Consider the following 20,743-nt stretch of genomic DNA (forward strand, 5'->3'; position numbering starts at 1 on the left):
TGGAATCGGAAAAGATTGTTTTATGACCAAGAATAAAAAAGGGTCTGATACCAATCAACATTTTGCACTGTTACATACTACGATGATTATTACTCACGATTTATAGCATTTTTAACAGATCAAATCCCCCCTTAATACTAGGGGGACCGAGGTAACAGCCCCTATGGATTTCTATACCAAACGCACTGTAATGTTCTAAATGGTATCAAAGGATAGTTATGGTCTATCCTGTGACTGTGTAAGTATTTGTTCCACATTATTACGACTACACAATCGGTCGTTTAGTTTCAGTATTGCTTTTGGTTTTGGTCACATGGTTTCCTATTATCGTGCCTAAGCTCGTGACTGTCGTCATTATCGATATCTTTGTTTGTGCCCGTTGTTAGAAACTTAAAATATGTAGCAAGTAGCAAATATGTTTATACAGATTTTGAGCTGTATTGCTCCAACGATTTTGATATGAGAAGTAATGACACAAATCACTTCGTTTTTACTTGATATAATTTAAACGAAACATATCTCGGGCGTTAAATTTCAGTGGGATAATGAGAAAAATATGAGCTTTCTGCGGATACCAAAATCTATCTCAATTTTGATGAAGAAAATGTGGGTGAAACTGCCGATCGGGTCACGTATAAAGTTATAAAAGGGGTTGTCAGATTTTTTATTCATATTGTGTTTTGTGCTTCCCATAATTGAAGCTTGAAGTTAGAATAATTTGTGATGTACATTTAGGACTTATCCTTTCCCCTATCGGCACGCCTCAGTTATAAAATCAAAGTTATATTGAAAATTCGCATACAAATAAAGTCTTCTCAAAATAACCCAAATGTGTAAAAGGCCGTTTTTATATTCATCCACACAAGTATGGTCTATTCGAGTATAGTTCTGTCCATAACGAGTCTGTATACATTGTTCCTTTCAAGGTGACTAGATTTGAGAACAATACGAACATCTTGAAATAAATACGGTAGTACTTTCTATCGACATCAGAATTTCGGAGTTCCCGCGATGATATTATTTTCTATTCCACATTCGTTTTTACCACGCAGTATCTTGACCAAACCTGGAGAAATAAAAATGAAAATATTCTCTGTGAACAATACGAGACGAGGACACCGAGGCCACATATAATTGCATAATTTGTGTATAGAAATATATTATTTCAATTTCAAATTATTATATTAGTACTTTTCGTCTTATTCGGGATTACCTCCTATTCCAAATCATTGCTATCTACTGAAGATATCACGCCAAATATACATGTATCGCACATAGCATTGTATTGCATTGCATTGCTATCTACTGAAGATATCACCCCCAAATATTCACGTACCTAACATAGCATTGCATTGCATTGCTATCTATTGAAGATGTCACCCCAAATATACTTTTACCACACATAGCATTGCATTACATTGCTATATAATATCTACTAAAGATATCACCCCGGCAGGTACCACACATAGCATTGCATTGCATTGCTATAGTATCTACTAAAGATATCACCCCGGCAGGTACCACACATAGCATTGCATTGCATTGCCAGCTACTGAAGATATCACCCCAAATATGCATGTACCGCACATAGCATTGTATTGCATTGCTTATCTACTTAAAATATCACCCCAAATATACATGTACAGCACATAGCATTGCATTGCTATCTACTGAAGATATCACCCCAAATATGCATGTACAGCACATAGCATTGCATTGCTATCTACTGAAGATATCACCCCAAATATTATGCATGTACAGCACATAGCATTGCATTGCATTGCTATCTACTGAAAATCACCCCAAATATTATACATGTACCGCATATAGCATTGCATTGCTATCTACTGAAGATATCACCCCAAATGTGCATGTACAGCACATAGCATTGCATTGCTATCTACTGAAGACAGCATGCTGATGTGCCACCACACACAGCATTGCTCTACTGCCACAGCATTACATTATGTATCACACACAACAAGACGGTATTCCAAGTAAAATAGGGGTCATGAACTTATCGAGGGTTTGTGACTATTAAAGTTTCATCATGTAGGCCTAAACATGGTAAATATTGGTCCAAATTAGTTGCAATAAACGTTACAATGGTCAGCATGCCAACGTGTAAATTAACGCCATGTATATGCCCTAAGACATTGGCTACAATATCAACGTGTTTTCTGACATTTTATGAAATACCATACCTTTTTCTCCCCAATTAGTGTTCCAAGAGTTTACAGCTAGCCAATAGTCAGTCTTATTTTCTTTTCCCCAGCCAATCAGTTTTACAGAATGTTGACCAATGAGTGAGCCTGTTACATGCTGATAAACCCCTACATCAAGAAAGAAATAATTTTCAATACTTTTGATTTGAACCAAATAAGGTAAATAGAGCAAAGCATCAATGGAAATTATATACACAATTAGCAAATACACCATCTTTTAATCTTGATCAAATTTAAGACCGTATAATTTAGGGTTTTAAACTTTTGATCTCAACACAAGATTAAACATAACTCAAATTTTCGGTCATTGCAAGTTCGTCCTTCATCGGCAGATCGGCAACCCACGCTTACGTTAAAGATTCAGAGCTAACCTTTGGACACTGGACCCATACTGCAGTTACTGTCCGTTTTCCTATACACAATACACAGTGCTCTCACCATTGACGCGCGACCTTTACAAATAATGTATGTTGGAAGTATATGCATTTGCCTAGTTAACATCACTGTGTGAAAAATAACCGGCCAATATTTAAAGTATTCTCAAAAACTTCTAGCAAATATATTTCTCTAACATGACCTAAAATTACAGCTAGGTTAGATGTTCAGAAATAGTCGCACTTTCGTAAAATATGAGTGAGGGCAAGGCATAGCTAGCTCATAGCTTGCCAACTCCCCGTGTTAATTGGATGGAGATTTGACCGAAAATATTGGTAACGGACCGCTCAGTTCTGAAGGATGCCACACAAAAAAACGGTTCAAGCTACATTTAAAGTATTCTATGAAATTCTAGAAAATATATATAGTTTTGTAACATGTCCTAAATTTTTAGCTAATTTAGGTGTTTGGATATAGTCGCACTTTTGTGTTTTAGGAAGGATATGTAAACGACAGATAACACCAAAAAATATGAAGAAATTATTTCCAAACCGTGTTAAGTCAACAATCATTATGTTTCTCATTTTCAAGAATGCTGGTTAACAAAAAGCAGACCATTGTCTCATTTCGTGAACAAAGGTCCACATACCATTGTTTCCTTGCGTTTCCTTTATAATCGGTTACCCAACTGAAACTATAATACCAGCTCATTGCGATACCACAGATGTAAAACAGACACATGTGCACAACCAGTGAAGATCTGATTTAATCAGTTGAGCCGTTTTCAATGAGTGTTATCTTGGTTTAATAGCTTTTAATGGGGTTTAAGTCCTGCAAAGGTCGTGGTGAATTCTACTGTAGACATGACCGCATCATGCCCAGAACTTTATTGTACACTCTTGGTAACATCAGAGAAGATAATAGGCCCCCGTCACGGTTGATCAACACTCACTATTGACTATAGGTCAAAGTTATGACCAAAAATTCGAGGTACGTCTTGTGTTGACATCAAATTTTCAAATCCTAAATTATAATGTCTACGAACTATGAATTTTCATGCTAAAATTCAATTATACCAGTTTTGTAGCTGAAGAAATCTCCAAAAATCTGCATGTCCGCCTGTACAGGTCCGTGGTTGAATATTTCCGCTTGAATCTGACTAATGTTTGGTAAAATGGCGTATGCACTTTTCCCTGAAATGAAGAGATTTTGCATCACAACAAAAAACTGTCATATGCTACTCTAGTAGGCCTATAACTGACACTATTGAACTTAAAACAACAGCACTCTTAAAGTCCCATTCAGTGATCACAGCGAAAGTATTTAAAAAAAATTAAAATTGTGTATAAATCCCTTTAAAGTGAAGAATAAGTCGATAAAATTGTCACCAGGTATTTCTGAAATGAAAAATGTGGGCAAAAACACAAGAAAACAGCATTGACAAAGTTGAAACCCCAGTGAAATACACGAATCTGTAATTTACGAGTATACATGTACTGACAGCATAAAATGTAAAATGTCTTATTTTGTCTTAAATACACTGTTTTCGGCTGAACCACTAACAGGCTATGTTAGCACATCTATGACAATGACACTAAGTACCAAAATCAGAATTTTGATGATTTTTAAGATCGTCCAGATGAGCAAATCACTGAATGCAGCCTTTAAGCAGCATGTTCTAATCTGGCTTGATTCCTAGTGATTAAGATTACGATTAAGCATCATTCGGATCTCTTGCACTACGTAGTTTGTAATGTTTGAATGTTTCTATGTTCCATTGTGCGATGCGTAAGCCTCTTCCCTTGTTTGCAAGATTTCGAGTTGACCAGAAGCATGTTAAAATAATCAAATTTAACACTATTCGACATGACATGATTTCTGGTCGAATTTGACTAGAAATTATGCATACGATCTACACATAATCTATCATCGTACATAGCCTATGATAAAACTTACCAAAATGTAGATCATCCTGGTAAGAAATTGAATAATTTTTCGCACAAATATTACTACACACAGGAGTCTGAGCTTCCTCGGCACAATTTGGTAGAGCGGTCGTGGGTTCGAATCCCGTCCGCGTGTGATCAGGTAATTTGTGAGTACACGATTTCATGCTATATGGCTTGCATCCATCAGATGTGTTATACATGCCTCCTGTGACGATGCCATTGTCAACCCAATAATGCCACACAGCCGTTGGAAACCCTCCGTCGCATCTATGTTGCAAAGAAATGATGGGACGGCACTTATCAAGTAGGGGATAGTGTAACAGATCTACATTCTTCCGGCATTTTGACAGTTTAGTTCAAAATGACTATATAAATAGTGCTAAGATTTATAGCTACATAAGCGTACAGTGAAATATTTAGTTTTAGTATATGTGACTATGCGCATAAACATACGCTATTGATTAATAAGTTTATTTGATTAAGTATGTGTGTATTGATTGATTGATTGATTGATTAATATATTGATTTACAATATTTTATTGATTACCCAATTCCGCAGGCCACTCCGCAACAAGAAATCACGTCTTCGGTTGAAACATTCACGTACGTATCTTTAGTTTTTGACAACGTACAATATCGATCTGTCATAGCCTCAGTGGCAGACATTGCCTAAAACACATAAATTCGATAACATTTATATTTTGTATTTGAAATTATTTTAACTTAATTATTTTTATATACCCAGATTTGAAAAACAAGTTGTAGTCATGCGAGTATTTTGGGGGGGGCTTTGGGGGGCGCGCGAGCCCCCTGGGGTAAAAGCAGGGGCGGCCAAAACGAAGGGGCGGCGGGAAGAAGAAGGGGCGGCAAAAGGCGGGGTGGCGGAAGCAGAAGGGGCGGCAAAAAGAATTAGTAAAGAAAAAGGGCGGAAAAATTGAAAAGTATAAAAAAAACTGTGAAAAAATGGTAATATATTGCTTTTAGGACTTTTAGGGCGCTAGCGCCTATATTCCCACCTTTTTTTTTTTTTTTGCTCTTCACTTTTTCAAACCACCGAAAAAAATTGGGTCAACGTTTTCGGGCTGTTGAGGGAGGGCGGCAAAATTGAATTTTCTTCAGCCCCCGGGGTAGGAGCGGCCACGGTACGCCACTGGTAGTCATTTGAAATTTGTGATGTGGATAGTTAAGGCATGCACAAACCCATAGTCAAGTGCGATTATCTCAAGTTGACGAATTTACTTCCATGCATGCACGAACGTGACTATCCATCATATACTGCCGAGTGCATTAGTTATACAAATAAAAACGATGACAGCCTTTTGTTAATTGCTGCATTAATTATATCAGTTTTTTTTAGAAATTACATAATAAAAGTTAAATTATAAACGCAAGTTAACGTCCTTTTCTGCTAATCGACTTTCTTAATGAAAGTGTCGGGGGTTTGTTGATGATGTAACACAATCATTCCATGATCAAAGTTAACTTTTGATTATGATATAGGCCTAATGGTAAATTTGTCAATAGAATTATACGAACATACCCATCCAGCTTTACAAGCTCCTTGATCTTGAACTCTACCAATGGTGACGCAATTTGGCCAATGTACCCGAGCATCAAAGTTATCTGGAACTGTGGGGTCATTATGTGTGTAATACGGTAGCGTAGGAATATTGTTAAGCTTTTGGGACGGACGTTTTCCAGCTAATCGGGAAATAACGGTGTCATCATTGTCGCCAAAATTGACACCAGCCTGGTTAAAAGAAGAAAAAATAGTTAAATTTGTTTGATAACAATATACATTAACATATAGATGTCTGACACACAGGTTAATATTGAGTATGCATGTTTATTGAACAAAATTACATTGACTTAATTTTACTATTGGCTCCTCTACTGTGCTGTTCATTGCAGCGGCAAATAATTTGCCACTTGGGCCCGCCCTTCCTTCCAATTTAATTGTAGAGGTTTTTTTTACACTTTGACCTCTTTACCAGTTTACAGAGGTGAACAACTTATATAACTTATATGCTATCTACTGAAGATAGCATTTGTGAAAATAACGTATATGCTATCTACTGAAGATAGGATCTGTGAAAATAACTTATAGGCCTATGCTATCTACTGATGATAGCATCTGTGAAAATAACTTATATATTTATTGAAGATAGCATTGGTGAAATTAACTTATATACTATCCACTTAAGATAGCATTTGTGAAAATAACTTATATATTCATTGAAGATAGCATTGGTGAAAATAACTTATATACTATCCACTTAAGATAGCATTTGTGAAAATAACTTATATACTACCCACTTAAGATATAGCATTTGTGAAAATAACGTATGCTATCTACTGAAGATATCATCTGTAAAAATGTTTTATACTCTCTACTTAAGAGAGTATTTGTGAAAATAACTTCTATACTGTCTACTGAAGAAAGCATTTGTGAAAATAACTAATGTGTTATCTACTGAAGGTAGCATTTGTGAAAATAACGTATATGCTATCTGCTGATGATAGCATCTGTCAAAATAACTTGTATATCTATTGAGGAAATAATGATACACTATCTACTGAAGAAAGCATTTGTGAAAATGAATAATCTACTGATGATATAATATGTGAAAATATCGTATATATCTATTGAAGATAGCATTGATGACAAACAATAACTGATAAGATAGAATTTTGTGAAAATAACTTATTATGTTATCTACTTAAGATCAACTGAAGATAGCATGTGAAAAAAAACTAATGTGCTATCTACTGAAGATAGCATTTGTGAGAATAACGTATATGCTATCTACTGATGATATAGCACCTGTGAAGATAACTTGAATATCTATTGAAGATAGCATTGGTGAAAATAACTGATATGCTATCTACTGAAGGTAGCATTGGTGAAAATAACCTATATACTATCCACTTAAGATAGCATTGCGAAAATAACTGCTGATAACATCTGTGAAAATAACTTACATATCTATTGAAGATAGCATGATACTATCTACTGGTGAATACAGCTGTAACAATTACTATAGCATTGGTGAAAATAACTTACGCTATCTATGATAGCATGTTTGATTATAACATATGATATCTATAGCATTTGGCAGATAGCATGTGTGAAAATAACTTATATGCTATCTACTGAAGATAGCATTGGTGAAAATAAGAATATTAATATATAAAACTGTTTGAGATTCTATTTCTAGTTTTTTGAATATTTTTGACATGTATCCTACCTTCCATGTTGTATTCATTCGATTCACATGTTGGATCAACCGTTTTGAGAGCGGCTCATAGTACGTACTGCATCGAATGGTAAGACATTGCAAACTCCATGTAAAATTCAAAATAACAATCAGAAAAGCTGAAATTATACAAACCAGAGCAAAATCATGGTTAAGTAGCTTATAATTCGTGAAAAACGCTATTTGTCAACGATGAATGGTGCGCCATGGTGGGCTTGAGATCTGGTATCAATCTCTCTAGGGAAAGAAATTCATTCATCAATATTCATCATGAGTGCTCCTGATAACTATACTGCAAGTTCTAGAAATTTATTCATCATCATTACCATGATTACTGCCCCGATAACTACTACAAGTTAATTGAAGTTTACAGAAAAAACCCGAGAATACACCAGAAAAGACATTCCGCTGTTTCCAAATTGAATTTTTCATCAAAGCAACTGCTTTGTATATGAAAATGGACAATTCAGCGTAAATGCGCGGGATGCGGGTCTTCAACGACTGTTGTATTTTTCTTTGATTTGTTCGGGTTTTACAATAGATGACCCAATGGGACCCAAGAAAGCCTCTTGTGAAGCTTATATCCATGGGTCCCGTTCGGTAGATTTTGAATCACAAAATGAAATGAAAAAGGTGACATAACAATATTATACAATATAGTATGGATATATAGTATATCTTATGGGACAGTGCTATCATACTAAGACAGAAAATATATTTAATGCATATGAAAGAAAATTAGTGAATATTCATGAGGTATATCTGAATATTCATATCATGACTCCACTAATGAATTTTCATATGGTATATTGGGTGCCCGTGGGAAGGTATATAGGAGGGGGACGGGGTATAACTATAATTATTTTTTTGCAGGTCAAAAAGGGCCTCGCAAGCAACTTTTTGAGAATACACTCTAAGAAATCATATAGTACGGAAACGTTCAAAGAGGCCTAATCCGTGCAAAATTACCCTATGATTCAGGATTTTATAATAATTATCATATACCTACCAATTTTGCCTAGATATGCTACCATGATGATGATGGCACGACCACGGCTAGGAGATTCGAACACCTTTCTGTATGTATTGTATGTATAGAAAAGATACAAAATTCTATTGATAACGACATGTCATGGCCGATCAAAGATCAATCCGGCCTACACAATTTTGTTCAGATTTAGCCATGCTGATAATATGACCTATATATAGCTGTTATTCAGCTATTATGTAGCTATTGACATGACATACTATCCTACATACAAATGGCAAATATATATATAATATTAGTATCATCATCGTTATTACTATATTAGGTCTACGTTGTTTTCTTCAAATCGACAACTGTAGACCCGAGTTCCTCTGTTGTGAAAAACAAAATCAGTGAATAGGCCTAAGCCATTGTGAACCCGGATATCGACGTGAGATTTCCTAATCAAGTGCAGTGAAGGTCAATTCCGACACACCCCCTCTCCGCCCCCTTTGGCCCTGCTTACCTATAGTTGTGTTTTGTTGGTAAGCTCTGAGTTCTTTCAAACTTCAAACCAAGGTTGAAATGGCCTTTAGCGTTCACTACTACATGTACAACGAATATTAATATGAGTTTGGAAATCCATTCTTTTGCCAGTAGCCATATTCGTCTATGCCATACCAGACGTGTTTACATACATGTATCACATGATATGTCACATGATCGAATAGGAACAAATGGGAACAAACCAAATGATCGATTACATCCTAAAATGCAATGTCCGCGATTCAAACGTTCTAAACGTCAATTGGACGGTGATTATTTGGACCTTCGTTAAGGGATCGGATAGCAACGTTTACATAGTATTTTTGTGGGACATGATATCAATTTTTAATATTAAATCTGCCATAAAATTAGGATAAATCGCGCCACTCAGAAATTCTAAATTAGGCCCGCTATTTGATATCAGAAGGGCATTCCCCGTATTCAAAATGCAATTTGGTGTGTTTGACGTGGTCTCAGGTCCCACAAAAAATGGTGTAGGCCTAAACGTTGCTATCCAAGTTCCTTAAACGATTTCGCAACTTATGGGGGGGTGAAAGGGCAGACACCCCTGCGTAGCGCAGTCTTCACATGCAGAGACATATTTAGGGACCTACACATGGAGCTTGTTTGTTAAACTCCATGGGCGTACATCATGATTAAAAGTGATATCGAGTGACACCCCCCCCTGGTTGACCACAAATGTACACCGAGTGGAAAGAGTGGAAAAAGGAGTGAGTGAAAGGATTGAAAAAAGTAGTCTGTAGGCCTATACTCTTAAAAGAGTGAATATTGCCTACAGAAAATGTACTTTCTCTCATTTTTTAGAGCAGGGGCGTAGCCAGCTTTCTTGGTCGGGGGCAAAATAAAATTTTAGGGCCACAACTGAAAAAACTGCAGTTGCAACATGTAATTTTTTGTTTTTTGAGAGACTGTACATGTCTTCGAGCTTCCAAAAAAGGCCTTATTGGGACGATGTGCACGCGTAGCGCGTAAACATTTTGAATACTATTTTTGCCCATGATCTAGATGAAAATTGCTTTATTGTGACAATGTGTTCAATAAAATTGCCTAAAACCTCAATAAATTAAAAAATATCAGAAAAATGTTGCTCAAATTCAGAAATTTGACCTTCCAAAAAATTCAAATTCAGTCTCCTTAAATCCGACATTTTAGGCTAATTTACTATATACATTAGGGGTGGTGCAATAATTATGTGTACCCCCGGGGTGAATTCTCAAAATGGTCTGCCAAAATCGCTTGCCCCCCCCCTTTGGCCGTGCCAAAAACCTTTGCCCCCCTTTCGACATGCCAAAAACCTTTGCCCCCCTTTTGACGTGCCAAAAATATTTGCCCCCCTATAATTCACCCCCTGGGGTACACATAATTATTGCACCACCCCTTATGAGCGCCATAATGTAAACTAATGGAAAGTGCATTTTCTGTCAAACAATTATTTGACACCATCTCCCGACACACCCCAATTAATATTTGGCTCGTGCCGTTTATGCAAACCTCTAGGCCTACCAGACCAGTCTTGGATTTGATAAATGTCAAGTCTGTATATTGACATGTGTTGGCAATAGGCTGAGTTGATTGTCATAAGGCAAACGCATACGTTTGCCTCTACAGTAGGCCCATCATTTTGAGATACCTGAAAAAGTTTGATTTCTTTTTAGATTTTTTGCATCATCTTAAAAGTTATTTCCCATTTAATTGGTTTATAAATATGAATGAAGTGAAACCTTGCCAGGTTATGATTGGTAACTTCAATGATAATTATTGTTTTCTTTGAAAAAAAATCCAGTCCTCCACAGAAAGTTTGTGGAGAACAGCCAATACTAGCTATTATCTATATATCTGTGGTGATTCCTGCATGTGAACAGGGGTGTAGCCATGATTCTTTTGTGGCTAGGGATGCGAAAGTGAACTCCTAAATAAAGAAAAGTTCAATGCAAAAATGGACTTTACCTTTGACGGTTAACTGGTTGACATGAAAAGGAGGTGCTTAGTGTTATTTTACTTTAGGCCTATTTATTTCAGAGAAGATGTAATGAAGTTTATTTTTACCGTTTCCCCCTGCAGGGCTTTCTAGACCTGTCAATTGGTGGGGGTTGTACCTGCAGTCCGCTGCACTTCTTGACTAGGCTAGCTTATATAGGGCTACTGTGATGATGAGCTTTCAATATCTTAATGAACCAACATTGTAGGCCTATAATACTACTATAATTAAAACAACAAACATGTGTTAGCGTAAACAAAAAAATAATAAAAACTAAAACAAACAAAATGCAAGTAAGCTAAGCAACGTAGAATTCAAAAATAGGAATCGTCGACGCTATCCATCAATTATGACGTGGGACCAAAAGATGAGAGGTGGAGGTGATCAAGAAGAGCCGATGGTCCGAACTTCTGAAGGACGGATTAAAGTAGAACTGGGGCTCACTCATCTAAAAACTTAAAGGCTTAAGGGCTGGGGTATGAACGTTTGGACAGTATTTATTTTGGGACATTAGAGCACATCAGACATATCGAATTGCATTCTGAATACGAAGAATGTCATTCTGATATCAAATAATTTTGAATTTTGAAATTCGCAATTTAATACACATTTTATGGCAAATCATTAAAATTGATATTTTTGATATTTAACAGTACTTGAAGTAAACTTTATAAATCTGATGATTTATACTTAAAGTGTATGTATAGGTGGGTTGAAAAGCCGACGATCAATTGAACATTTTGACCTTTCGTATTGAAGATATGGATTTTTTCCCCAAAACACCAAAGAAAAATTAGGTCTTTTTTGTTAAAAATCCATATCTTCAATATGAAAGGTCAAAATTTTCAATTGACCGTCGGCTTTTCCTTCCTGCTACATACACTTTAAGAATATATCATTAGATTTATATAATTTACTTCGAGGACTGTTATATATCAAAAATTCGAAAAATATCAAATTTTTATAATTTGTCATAAAATTTGTATTATATTGTGATTTTCAAAAAATGAAAATTATTTGATATCAGAAAGACATGCTTCGTATTCAGAATACAATTCGATAGGTCTGGCCTACTATCGAAACGCAATAAACGCTCATTTTAGATCCCTTAATGTACGATTTCCTTCAAATTTTAAATTTGTCATTATATACTCAAAATGCTGAAATAATACTAGTAGTAGTAGGCCTAATAATGATCGGGAATGATTTCTGTCCATTTTGAGCTGAAATAACGAGGTAACGTGAAAGAAACACTGCTTGTTATTTTGGCCGTTTAACATGCAGTTCTATGGGCGGACATAAAGTCATAATTTCTTGAATTATGACTTTATGTCGAACTTTGCTCTGTTTACCTACAAACACAACAAAATTGGCTGATTCCATTTAGGTGCAAGTTGTGACATGTGTAAACATTACAAATAGGCTATGCCAAAAAATCAGGTTTGAAAAAAATGAACCAAATTCATATTATAAAATCGTACATTATGACTTTAACTTAAGCAAAATTGGCGGCCGATAGAGTTGAATTGTTGATTGTACAATATTTCAATATTTCTTCAAGGAAGGATCCCAGGAACTGAGGATGGAAGAAAGAAGCTATAGGCCTAACAATAGGCCCTAGGCCTTTCCTTTGACAATAAAAAAAGTAGGTAGGCCTTAGGGCTATAGAAAGATATTTATAAGAAAGAATATGAAACTATAGGAAAAAATGATTAATAAAGAAAGAAATTATTCTAAGGTCATCAGGAAGAGCAGTTGAAAAACAATCTTTCATCAAAAAGAAAAAAATTTTCTTCCAAACTTCAAATCAGGAGAGGCCTGCCAAAAAGTTCAACCCTTTTTGTTGACATGACATCAATGAATGGGGGCGTAAGCACCGCTTTCCGGGCACTCCCTTTAGCGTTTATTACTACAATTTTATATATGATTTGAATTAACCCACTTCCTGGATTTCTTTTGTGTTTCATCTGTCAAAATTGTACGCGTTTGTCATTAACATGAATAAAGGAAATGTATTATTTTCCTAAATAACCTTAAGAAAGCTGATAAAAATCACAAAACATGTTTTGTTGACTATAGGAATTTATAAAGTGTTTCTAGATACTTTCACACAAGTTCACCGGCCATGTTGGGCGACCTTCCGTTGTTTTTGTGAGTGACAGGTCTGCTATTTTAATCTTGAGGGTGTTAATTCACAGCTATATTTAGCCGAATTCGTTATATAATTTGCGTTCAGGATCCTAATGCTGTTACGCCCGTTCTTTGATTCGAAGACTGATTATAAACGTCGGCTTGGTCACGATCCCAAAGAAAGGTCAGTACCGTATTTTCTCCACCCTGATCGTTTACGAATACATGTACACATGATCATCATACACGTACGTATAATGTATATTAACTTCGTAAGCAATGCATCATGTAAGCTTATCTATTTCTATAAACATTGTACATGTACATGACAACATCTGTGTCTAAATGACCACAAGTATTACAATATTACTATAATGGTCGGGAATCCTTCAATTAAAAGGGCATTTCGTGATCCACAGCCTCATCCCCCCACTTTTCTCAAAAAAAGTTGAGATTTTTATATCACTGGAAACCCTCTGCCTGGCTACATAATGTTTATGTAGTCCGAATAATCAGACCCAGAACAAATTATTAATTTCTGACATTATCGTGTACTGGGTCTGAACTGTTTTCATTCGAAATCTTGATGGCAAATTGGACAATGAATAGAAGCACATGGTGCTACTTCACAGTTTTTTAATCCCCTATTCATGTTGCGTGAATCACTGATTTAGTCTCTATTGTGGACCATCCTTTTGATACTTGAGTATTTGGACAAGCGGAACAGGTTTGACAGGCCCCTTTGTCTACCTCTCTGTTTAAACAAACGAGGAGGTCGAAATCGTCCTCCTCGCCGAATCGAAAAGTCAGCGTAATAGTACGGCACTAATGTTTATGTACAAAAATTTCTTGCAGATTAATTCGTTTAGCAAAGATATCGTGAAATTTGAATTTCGTTCTGGTGCACCAGAACAAAATTACAACGCATTGTCTAGTACCTGTATCCCAGGCAAACCTTAGTTAACACATTTACTAGTCGAATTTTCGCCGAGACCGGGGCCCAAACACAATGCATATTTACATAGAAATTTGAATTTTTTTTATTTTTTTTCGGTGAAAGAAACCTACATAAATATGTTTTCTATACTTCATTTGACCCAAATATATGATTTTTATGGTGATAATCAAGTCGCACATGGAATTTTAGAGGGATTTTGATAGCAGTTGCATTAAAAAAAGCTGCTATCGCCATGAGACTAAGATCAAGAAACACCCCTAAATGCCGTCTTGGGGAATTTTGCTAGCAGAATTTTTTTGATGAAAGTCAATCTTTGACAAGATGTAACTTTGTTACGGAAAGTGCTATTACAAAAATGTTTTCAGTTTTGGCTTTCTTTACTCAAGGGCTTTAATTTGATATGTAAAATGATGCAGTTTGATGGCAAATTTGATTTCACCTAGCATACCTATAGTACATTTGTATGGAGCAGTGTAATACACATATTAAATCATGCATAACTCGCGAACGCAAAATTGGAATCAACTGAAATTTTGGGAATAGGTTTTTTTCGTGGATATCTAATGAAAAATGACATAAATAGAGGATGCTAGGATCACAAAATACTCCTTTAAGTTCAGTTATATAATTTCAGAATTTAATTTCAGAATTTCTTCTTGCCCCCATACACTGCTCAGCACGTGCAGATTTATAGGTAGTGTGTGTGCTTCGTCCATGCTTCGGAAGTCACATAAAGCCGTTGGTCCCGTGTACAGGAAGAGTCAAACCCTGTGCACGTTAAGTGTCAGAGCTATTCGAAAAGAGAAGGGGGACCATTCCCGGTTCTGATATCTGCAATCAATCCTAGGTTCCAGGATCGTGCATAGGTAAAAAACTGCACATTAAGCCCGTGCGACAATACTCAATTTGAGGTATGCACGATAGGAAGAAGAAGAAGGTTTTCTAATTTTCACAAGGCTTAATTGTAAGCCCAACGAAATGCATATTATTTACAAAATGTTAAATGAAAATTCAATTAAGTTTGCTTGCAAGTTGCATGCACACACTTTTTGAGACTAGGGGAAAATGGAGCTCATAAAACATAAATTTGTTTGAGCTAGTGATGAGGTGAGTTGAGGCCTCTGGTGCCTATTTTAATACAAAATAGCTTTACCCTGTCATAATGTGTCATAACCCTGTTCTTGCAAATCAGTGGTCAAAGTAGCAATATTTTTATTTGTATGTAGTCATGGGTTTTGTGGATGTTTTGCTTGAAAGGAATATTTACTGAGCTCAATAATGATGATGGATTGTGAGCTTTCATCAACAAGGACAAGATCTAGTCTGGTGCGTGAGAAGAATTATCAGGAGGAATTGTGGTACCAGCAATTTTTGTGGTACCATCTACATTAAATTTGTAGGTCATGGTAGAACTTCCAGGACTGGTAACGTCACTGATATCTTTGAGAGTGATTGTCCATGATTTTGCGGAGAACAGAGTTACTATGCCAATTGCCAAGTATGCCGACCTTGGTCAAGCATGATTTTACAATGGTTAAAGAGGGACTGGGTTGACCAGGCAAACTTTCAAGGGTAACCCAATTAAGTAGGCTTAAAATATAATCAAGCCAATGTTTAGTTATTGTTCACCTCTATACCAACAAACTTTACACAGCTCCTAACTTAATGTGTTTTCCAGATATTTATAGTGGCCTTTAAGAACATGATGAAGGGTCTCATAATTTCCACATATTTTACTTTACATTTGGTTTAGCCTTTTTCAGCAGCTACTCAAGATTGTTTTAATAGTGAAAAGAGTACAAGGAAAGTATTCACCATAAATTTCATGATGCCTTTAGGAAAGGTTGTAAATACATGGATTACCAGAGGTAATCAGATTTGAATGAGAGTGCAGTACGAAACATGTCACCTGGACCATAAGATTTGGAAGTTTACACAGCTCTCAGTGACTTCATCTTTCATGGATTTTAACAGTCCTCAATTTTTATGGCATATTACCAAATGTTGGAATTGTCAACATGCAGATTGTCAACTGCATTTTGACAACAAAATAGGTCTATTCCTTGTCAATGATGACTCTTTGGGACCTCTCCTAAAGCCATAAGTTTTCTGTGATACGGAAAATGGACAAATTTCACAGAATTGGAGGTAGAAAACAGAAAAACTAGGATTTCGTAAATAAAATTGAAAAAAAAATATCTAAAAATGTGTGTCTGTTGTTGTTTTCATTTATAAACATATAAAAAGTGCATAAAGTTTGTAATATATCTTTATTAAATTTCTTGTAAAACTGACAAAACACAGGAAGCCACAAGAAAACGGAAAAACACAGAAAGTGACATATTGACAAAACTGAATTTCAAAAGTAGAACATGGAAAACTTATGGCTTTTTAACCTATCCTACAAATGTATTTGAAATGAAAGGCATTGATCCAGTTAGAACTGCATTTTACGCTTACAGTACAGGGGTGGAATTTCGTTCAGTGCCACGGGAATCCAAGTGGATTCTAGGAGGAGATTTTTGAGAGAGTCCATGGATTCCCGCAAACGGATGCTCGTAGTACAATCTTGGGGGAGTCCAAAATAAATTGGCAAATTTGTGCTTGCTTATACAATGTAGATCATTTTGGGCAGGCAAGGTACATGCATTATGTAAAATGCATTCAGTTTGAGTATTTGGACAAGCGGAACAGGTTTGACAGGCCCCTTTGTCTACCTCTCTGTTTGTAAACAAACAAGGAGGTCGAAATCGTCCTCCTCGCCGAATACGAAAGTCAGCGTAATAGTACGGCACTAATGTTTATGTACAAAAAATTTCTTGCAGATTAATTCGTTTAGCAAAGATATCGTGAAATTTGAATTTCGTTCTGGTGCACCAGAACAAAATTACAACGCATTGTCTAGTACCTGTATCCCAGGCAAACCTTAGTTAACACATTTACTAGTCGGCGAAATTCGCCGAGACCGAAACCAAACACAATGCATATTTACATAGAAATTTGAATTTTTTTTTTTTCGAGAATAGGTCGGTGAAGGAAACCTACATAAATATGTTTTCTATACTTCATTTGACCCAAATATATGATTTTTATGGTGATAATCAAGTCGCACATGGAATTTTAGAGGATTTTGATAGCAGTTGCATTAAAAAAAGCTGCTATCGCCATGAGACTAAGATCAAGAAACACCCCTAAATGCCGTTTTGGGGAATTTTGCTAGCAGAATTTTTTTGATGAAAGTCAATCTTTGACAAGATGTAACTTTGTTACGGAAAGTGCTATTACAAAAATGTTTTCAGTTTTGGCTTTCTTTACTCAAGGGCTTTAATTTGATATGTAAAATGATGCAGTTTGATGGCAAATTTGATTTCACCTAGCATACCTATAGTACATTTGTATGGAGCAGTGTTAATACACATATTAAATCATGCATAACTCGCGAACGCAAAATTGGAATCAACTGAAATTTTGGGAATAGGTTTTTTTCGTGGATATCTAATGAAAAATGACATAAATAGAGGATGCTAGGATCACAAAATACTCCTTTAAGTTCAGTTATATAATTTCAGAATTTAATTTCAGAATTTCTTCTTGCCCCCATACACTGCTCAGCACGTGCAGATTTATAGGTAGTGTGTGTGCTTCGTCCATGCTTCGGAAGTCACATAAAGCCGTTGGTCCCGTGTACAGGAAGAGTCAAACCCTGTGCACGTTAAGTGTCAGAGCTATTCGAAAAGAGAAGGGGACCATTCCGGTTCTGATATCTGCAATCAATCCTAGGTTCCAGGATCGTGCATAGGTAAAAAACTGCACATTAAGCCCGTGCGACAATACTCAATTTGAGGTATGCACGTATAGGAAGAAGAAGAAGGTTTTCTAATTTTCACAAGGCGAATTGTAAGCCCAACGAAATGCATATTATTTCGCAAAATGTTAAATGAAAATTCAATTAAGTTTGCTTGCAAGTTGCATGCACACACTTTTTGAGACTAGGGGGAAAATGGAGCTCATAAAACATAAATTTGTTTGAGCTAGTGATGAGGTGAGTTGAGGCCTCTGGTGCCTATTTTAATACAAAATAGCTTTACCCTGTCATAATGTGTCATAACCCTGTTCTTGCAAATCAGTGGTCAAAGTAGCAATATTTTTATTTGTATGTAGTCATGGGTTTTGTGGATGTTTTGCTTGAAAGGAATATTTACTGAGCTCAATAATGATGATGGATTGTGAGCTTTCATCAACAAGGACAAGATCTAATCTGGTGCGTGAGAAGAATTATCAGGAGGAATTGTGGTACCAGCAATTTTTGTGGTACCATCTACATTAAATTTGTAGGTCATGGTAGAACTTCCAGGACTGGTAACGTCACTGATATCTTTGAGAGTGATTGTCCATGATTTTGCGGAGAACAGAGTTACTATGCCAATTGCCAAGTATGCCGACCTTGGTCAAGCATGATTTTACAATGGTTAAAGAGGGACTGGGTTGACCAGGCAAACTTTCAAGGGTAACCCAATTAAGTAGGCTTAAAATATAATCAAGCCAATGTTTAGTTATTGTTCACCTCTATACCAACAAACTTTACACAGCTCCTAACTTAATGTGTTTTCCAGATATTTATAGTGGCCTTTAAGAACATGATGAAGGGTCTCATAATTTCCACATATTTTACTTTACATTTGGTTTAGCCTTTTTCAGCAGCTACTCAAGATTGTTTTAATAGTGAAAAGAGTACAAGGAAAGTATTCACCATAAATTTCATGATGCCTTTAGGAAAGGTTGTAAATACATGGATTACCAGAGGTAATCAGATTTGAATGAGAGTGCAGTACGAAACATGTCACCTGGACCATAAGATTTGGAAGTTTACACAGCTCTCAGTGACTTCATCTTTCATGGATTTTAACAGTCCTCAATTTTTATGGCATATTACCAAATGTTGGAATTGTCAACATGCAGATTGTCAACTGCATTTTGACAACAAAATAGGTCTATTCCTTGTCAATGATGACTCTTTGGGACCTCTCCTAAAGCCATAAGTTTTCTGTGATACGGAAAATGGACAAATTTCACAGAATTGGAGGTAGAAAACAGAAAAACTAGGATTTCGTAAATAAAATTGAAAAAAAAATATCTAAAAATGTGTGTCTGTTGTTGTTTTCATTTATAAACATATAAAAAGTGCATAAAGTTTGTAATATATCTTTATTAAATTTCTTGTAAAACTGACAAAACACAGGAAGCCACAAGAAAACGGAAAAACACAGAAAGTGACATATTGACAAAACTGAATTTCAAAAGTAGAACATGGAAAACTTATGGCTTTTTAACCTATCCTACAAATGTATTTGAAATGAAAGGCATTGATCCAGTTAGAACTGCATTTTACGTTTACAGTACAGGGGTGGAATTTCGTTCAGTGCCACGGGAATCCAAGTGGATTCTCGCAGGAGATTTTTGCGAGAGTCCATGGATTCCCGCAAACGGATGCTCGTAGTACAATCTTGGGGGAGTCCAAAATAAATTGGCAAATTTGTGCTTGCTTATACAATGTAGATCATTTTGGGCAGGCAAGGTACATGCATTATGTAAAATGCATTCAGTTTGAGTATTTGGACAAGCGGAACAGGTTTGACAGGCCCTTTGTCTACCTCTCTGTTTGTAAACAAACAAGGAGGTCGAAATCGTACTCATCGCCGAATCCGAAAGTCAGCGTAATAGTACGGCACTAATGTTTATGTACAAAAATTTCTTGCAGATTAATTCGTTTAGCAAAGATATCGTGAAATTTGAATTTCGTTCTGGTGCACCAGAACAAAATTACAACGCATTGTCTAGTACCTGTATCCCAGGCAAACCTTAGTTAACACATTTACTAGTCGTGAAAATTACGCCGAGACCGAAACCCAAACACAATGCATATTTACATAGAAATTTGAATTTTTTTTTTTCGAGAATAGGTCGGTGAAGGAAACCTACATAAATATGTTTTCTATACTTCATTTGACCCAAATATATGATTTTTATGGTGATAATCAAGTCGCACATGGAATTTTAGAGGGATTTTGATAGCAGTTGCATTAAAAAAAAGCTGCTATCGCCATGAGACTAAGATCAAGAAACACCCTAAATGCCGTTTTGGGGAATTTTGCTAGCAGAATTTTTTTGATGAAAGTCAATCTTTGACAAGATGTAACTTTGTTACGGAAAGTGCTATTACAAAAATGTTTTCAGTTTTGGCTTTCTTTACTCAAGGGCTTTAATTTGATATGTAAAATGATGCAGTTTGATGGCAAATTTGATTTCACCTAGCATACCTATAGTACATTTGTATGGA

At 35.9% G+C, this 20,743-nt stretch overlaps 2 protein-coding genes across 2 annotated transcripts in view; one reads left to right on the forward strand and one right to left on the reverse strand.

Annotated features, from left to right (window-relative positions):
* Positions 1-9,459, reverse strand: part of LOC140150568 (cathepsin B-like) — a 9,786-nt gene extending 327 nt beyond the window's left edge. The window contains exons 1-9 of the mRNA XM_072172601.1: positions 9,300-9,459; positions 8,816-8,883; positions 7,798-7,925; positions 6,090-6,299; positions 5,097-5,218; positions 4,557-4,816; positions 3,677-3,793; positions 2,205-2,333; positions 1-1,066 (exon numbers count right to left, since the gene is read on the reverse strand). The exon at positions 1-1,066 is cut by the window's left edge and continues 327 nt beyond it. Of these exons, the coding sequence (XP_072028702.1) occupies positions 990-1,066; positions 2,205-2,333; positions 3,677-3,793; positions 4,557-4,816; positions 5,097-5,218; positions 6,090-6,299; positions 7,798-7,925; positions 8,816-8,840 (1,068 nt within the window). The 5' untranslated portion in view covers positions 8,841-8,883; positions 9,300-9,459 and the 3' untranslated portion in view covers positions 1-989. The remainder of the gene's footprint in view (positions 1,067-2,204; positions 2,334-3,676; positions 3,794-4,556; positions 4,817-5,096; positions 5,219-6,089; positions 6,300-7,797; positions 7,926-8,815; positions 8,884-9,299) is intronic.
* A 3,969-nt stretch (positions 9,460-13,428) lies between these two features.
* LOC140150569 (ras-related protein Ral-A-like) overlaps positions 13,429-20,743 on the forward strand; it is a 53,397-nt gene continuing 46,082 nt past the window's right edge. Inside the window, exon 1 of the mRNA XM_072172602.1 lies at positions 13,429-13,632. The gene's annotated coding sequence lies outside the window, so the exon portion shown is untranslated. The remainder of the gene's footprint in view (positions 13,633-20,743) is intronic.

Source organism: Amphiura filiformis, chromosome 4, assembly GCF_039555335.1.
Source record: "Amphiura filiformis chromosome 4, Afil_fr2py, whole genome shotgun sequence".
Taxonomy (NCBI): Eukaryota; Metazoa; Echinodermata; class Ophiuroidea; order Amphilepidida; family Amphiuridae; genus Amphiura; species Amphiura filiformis.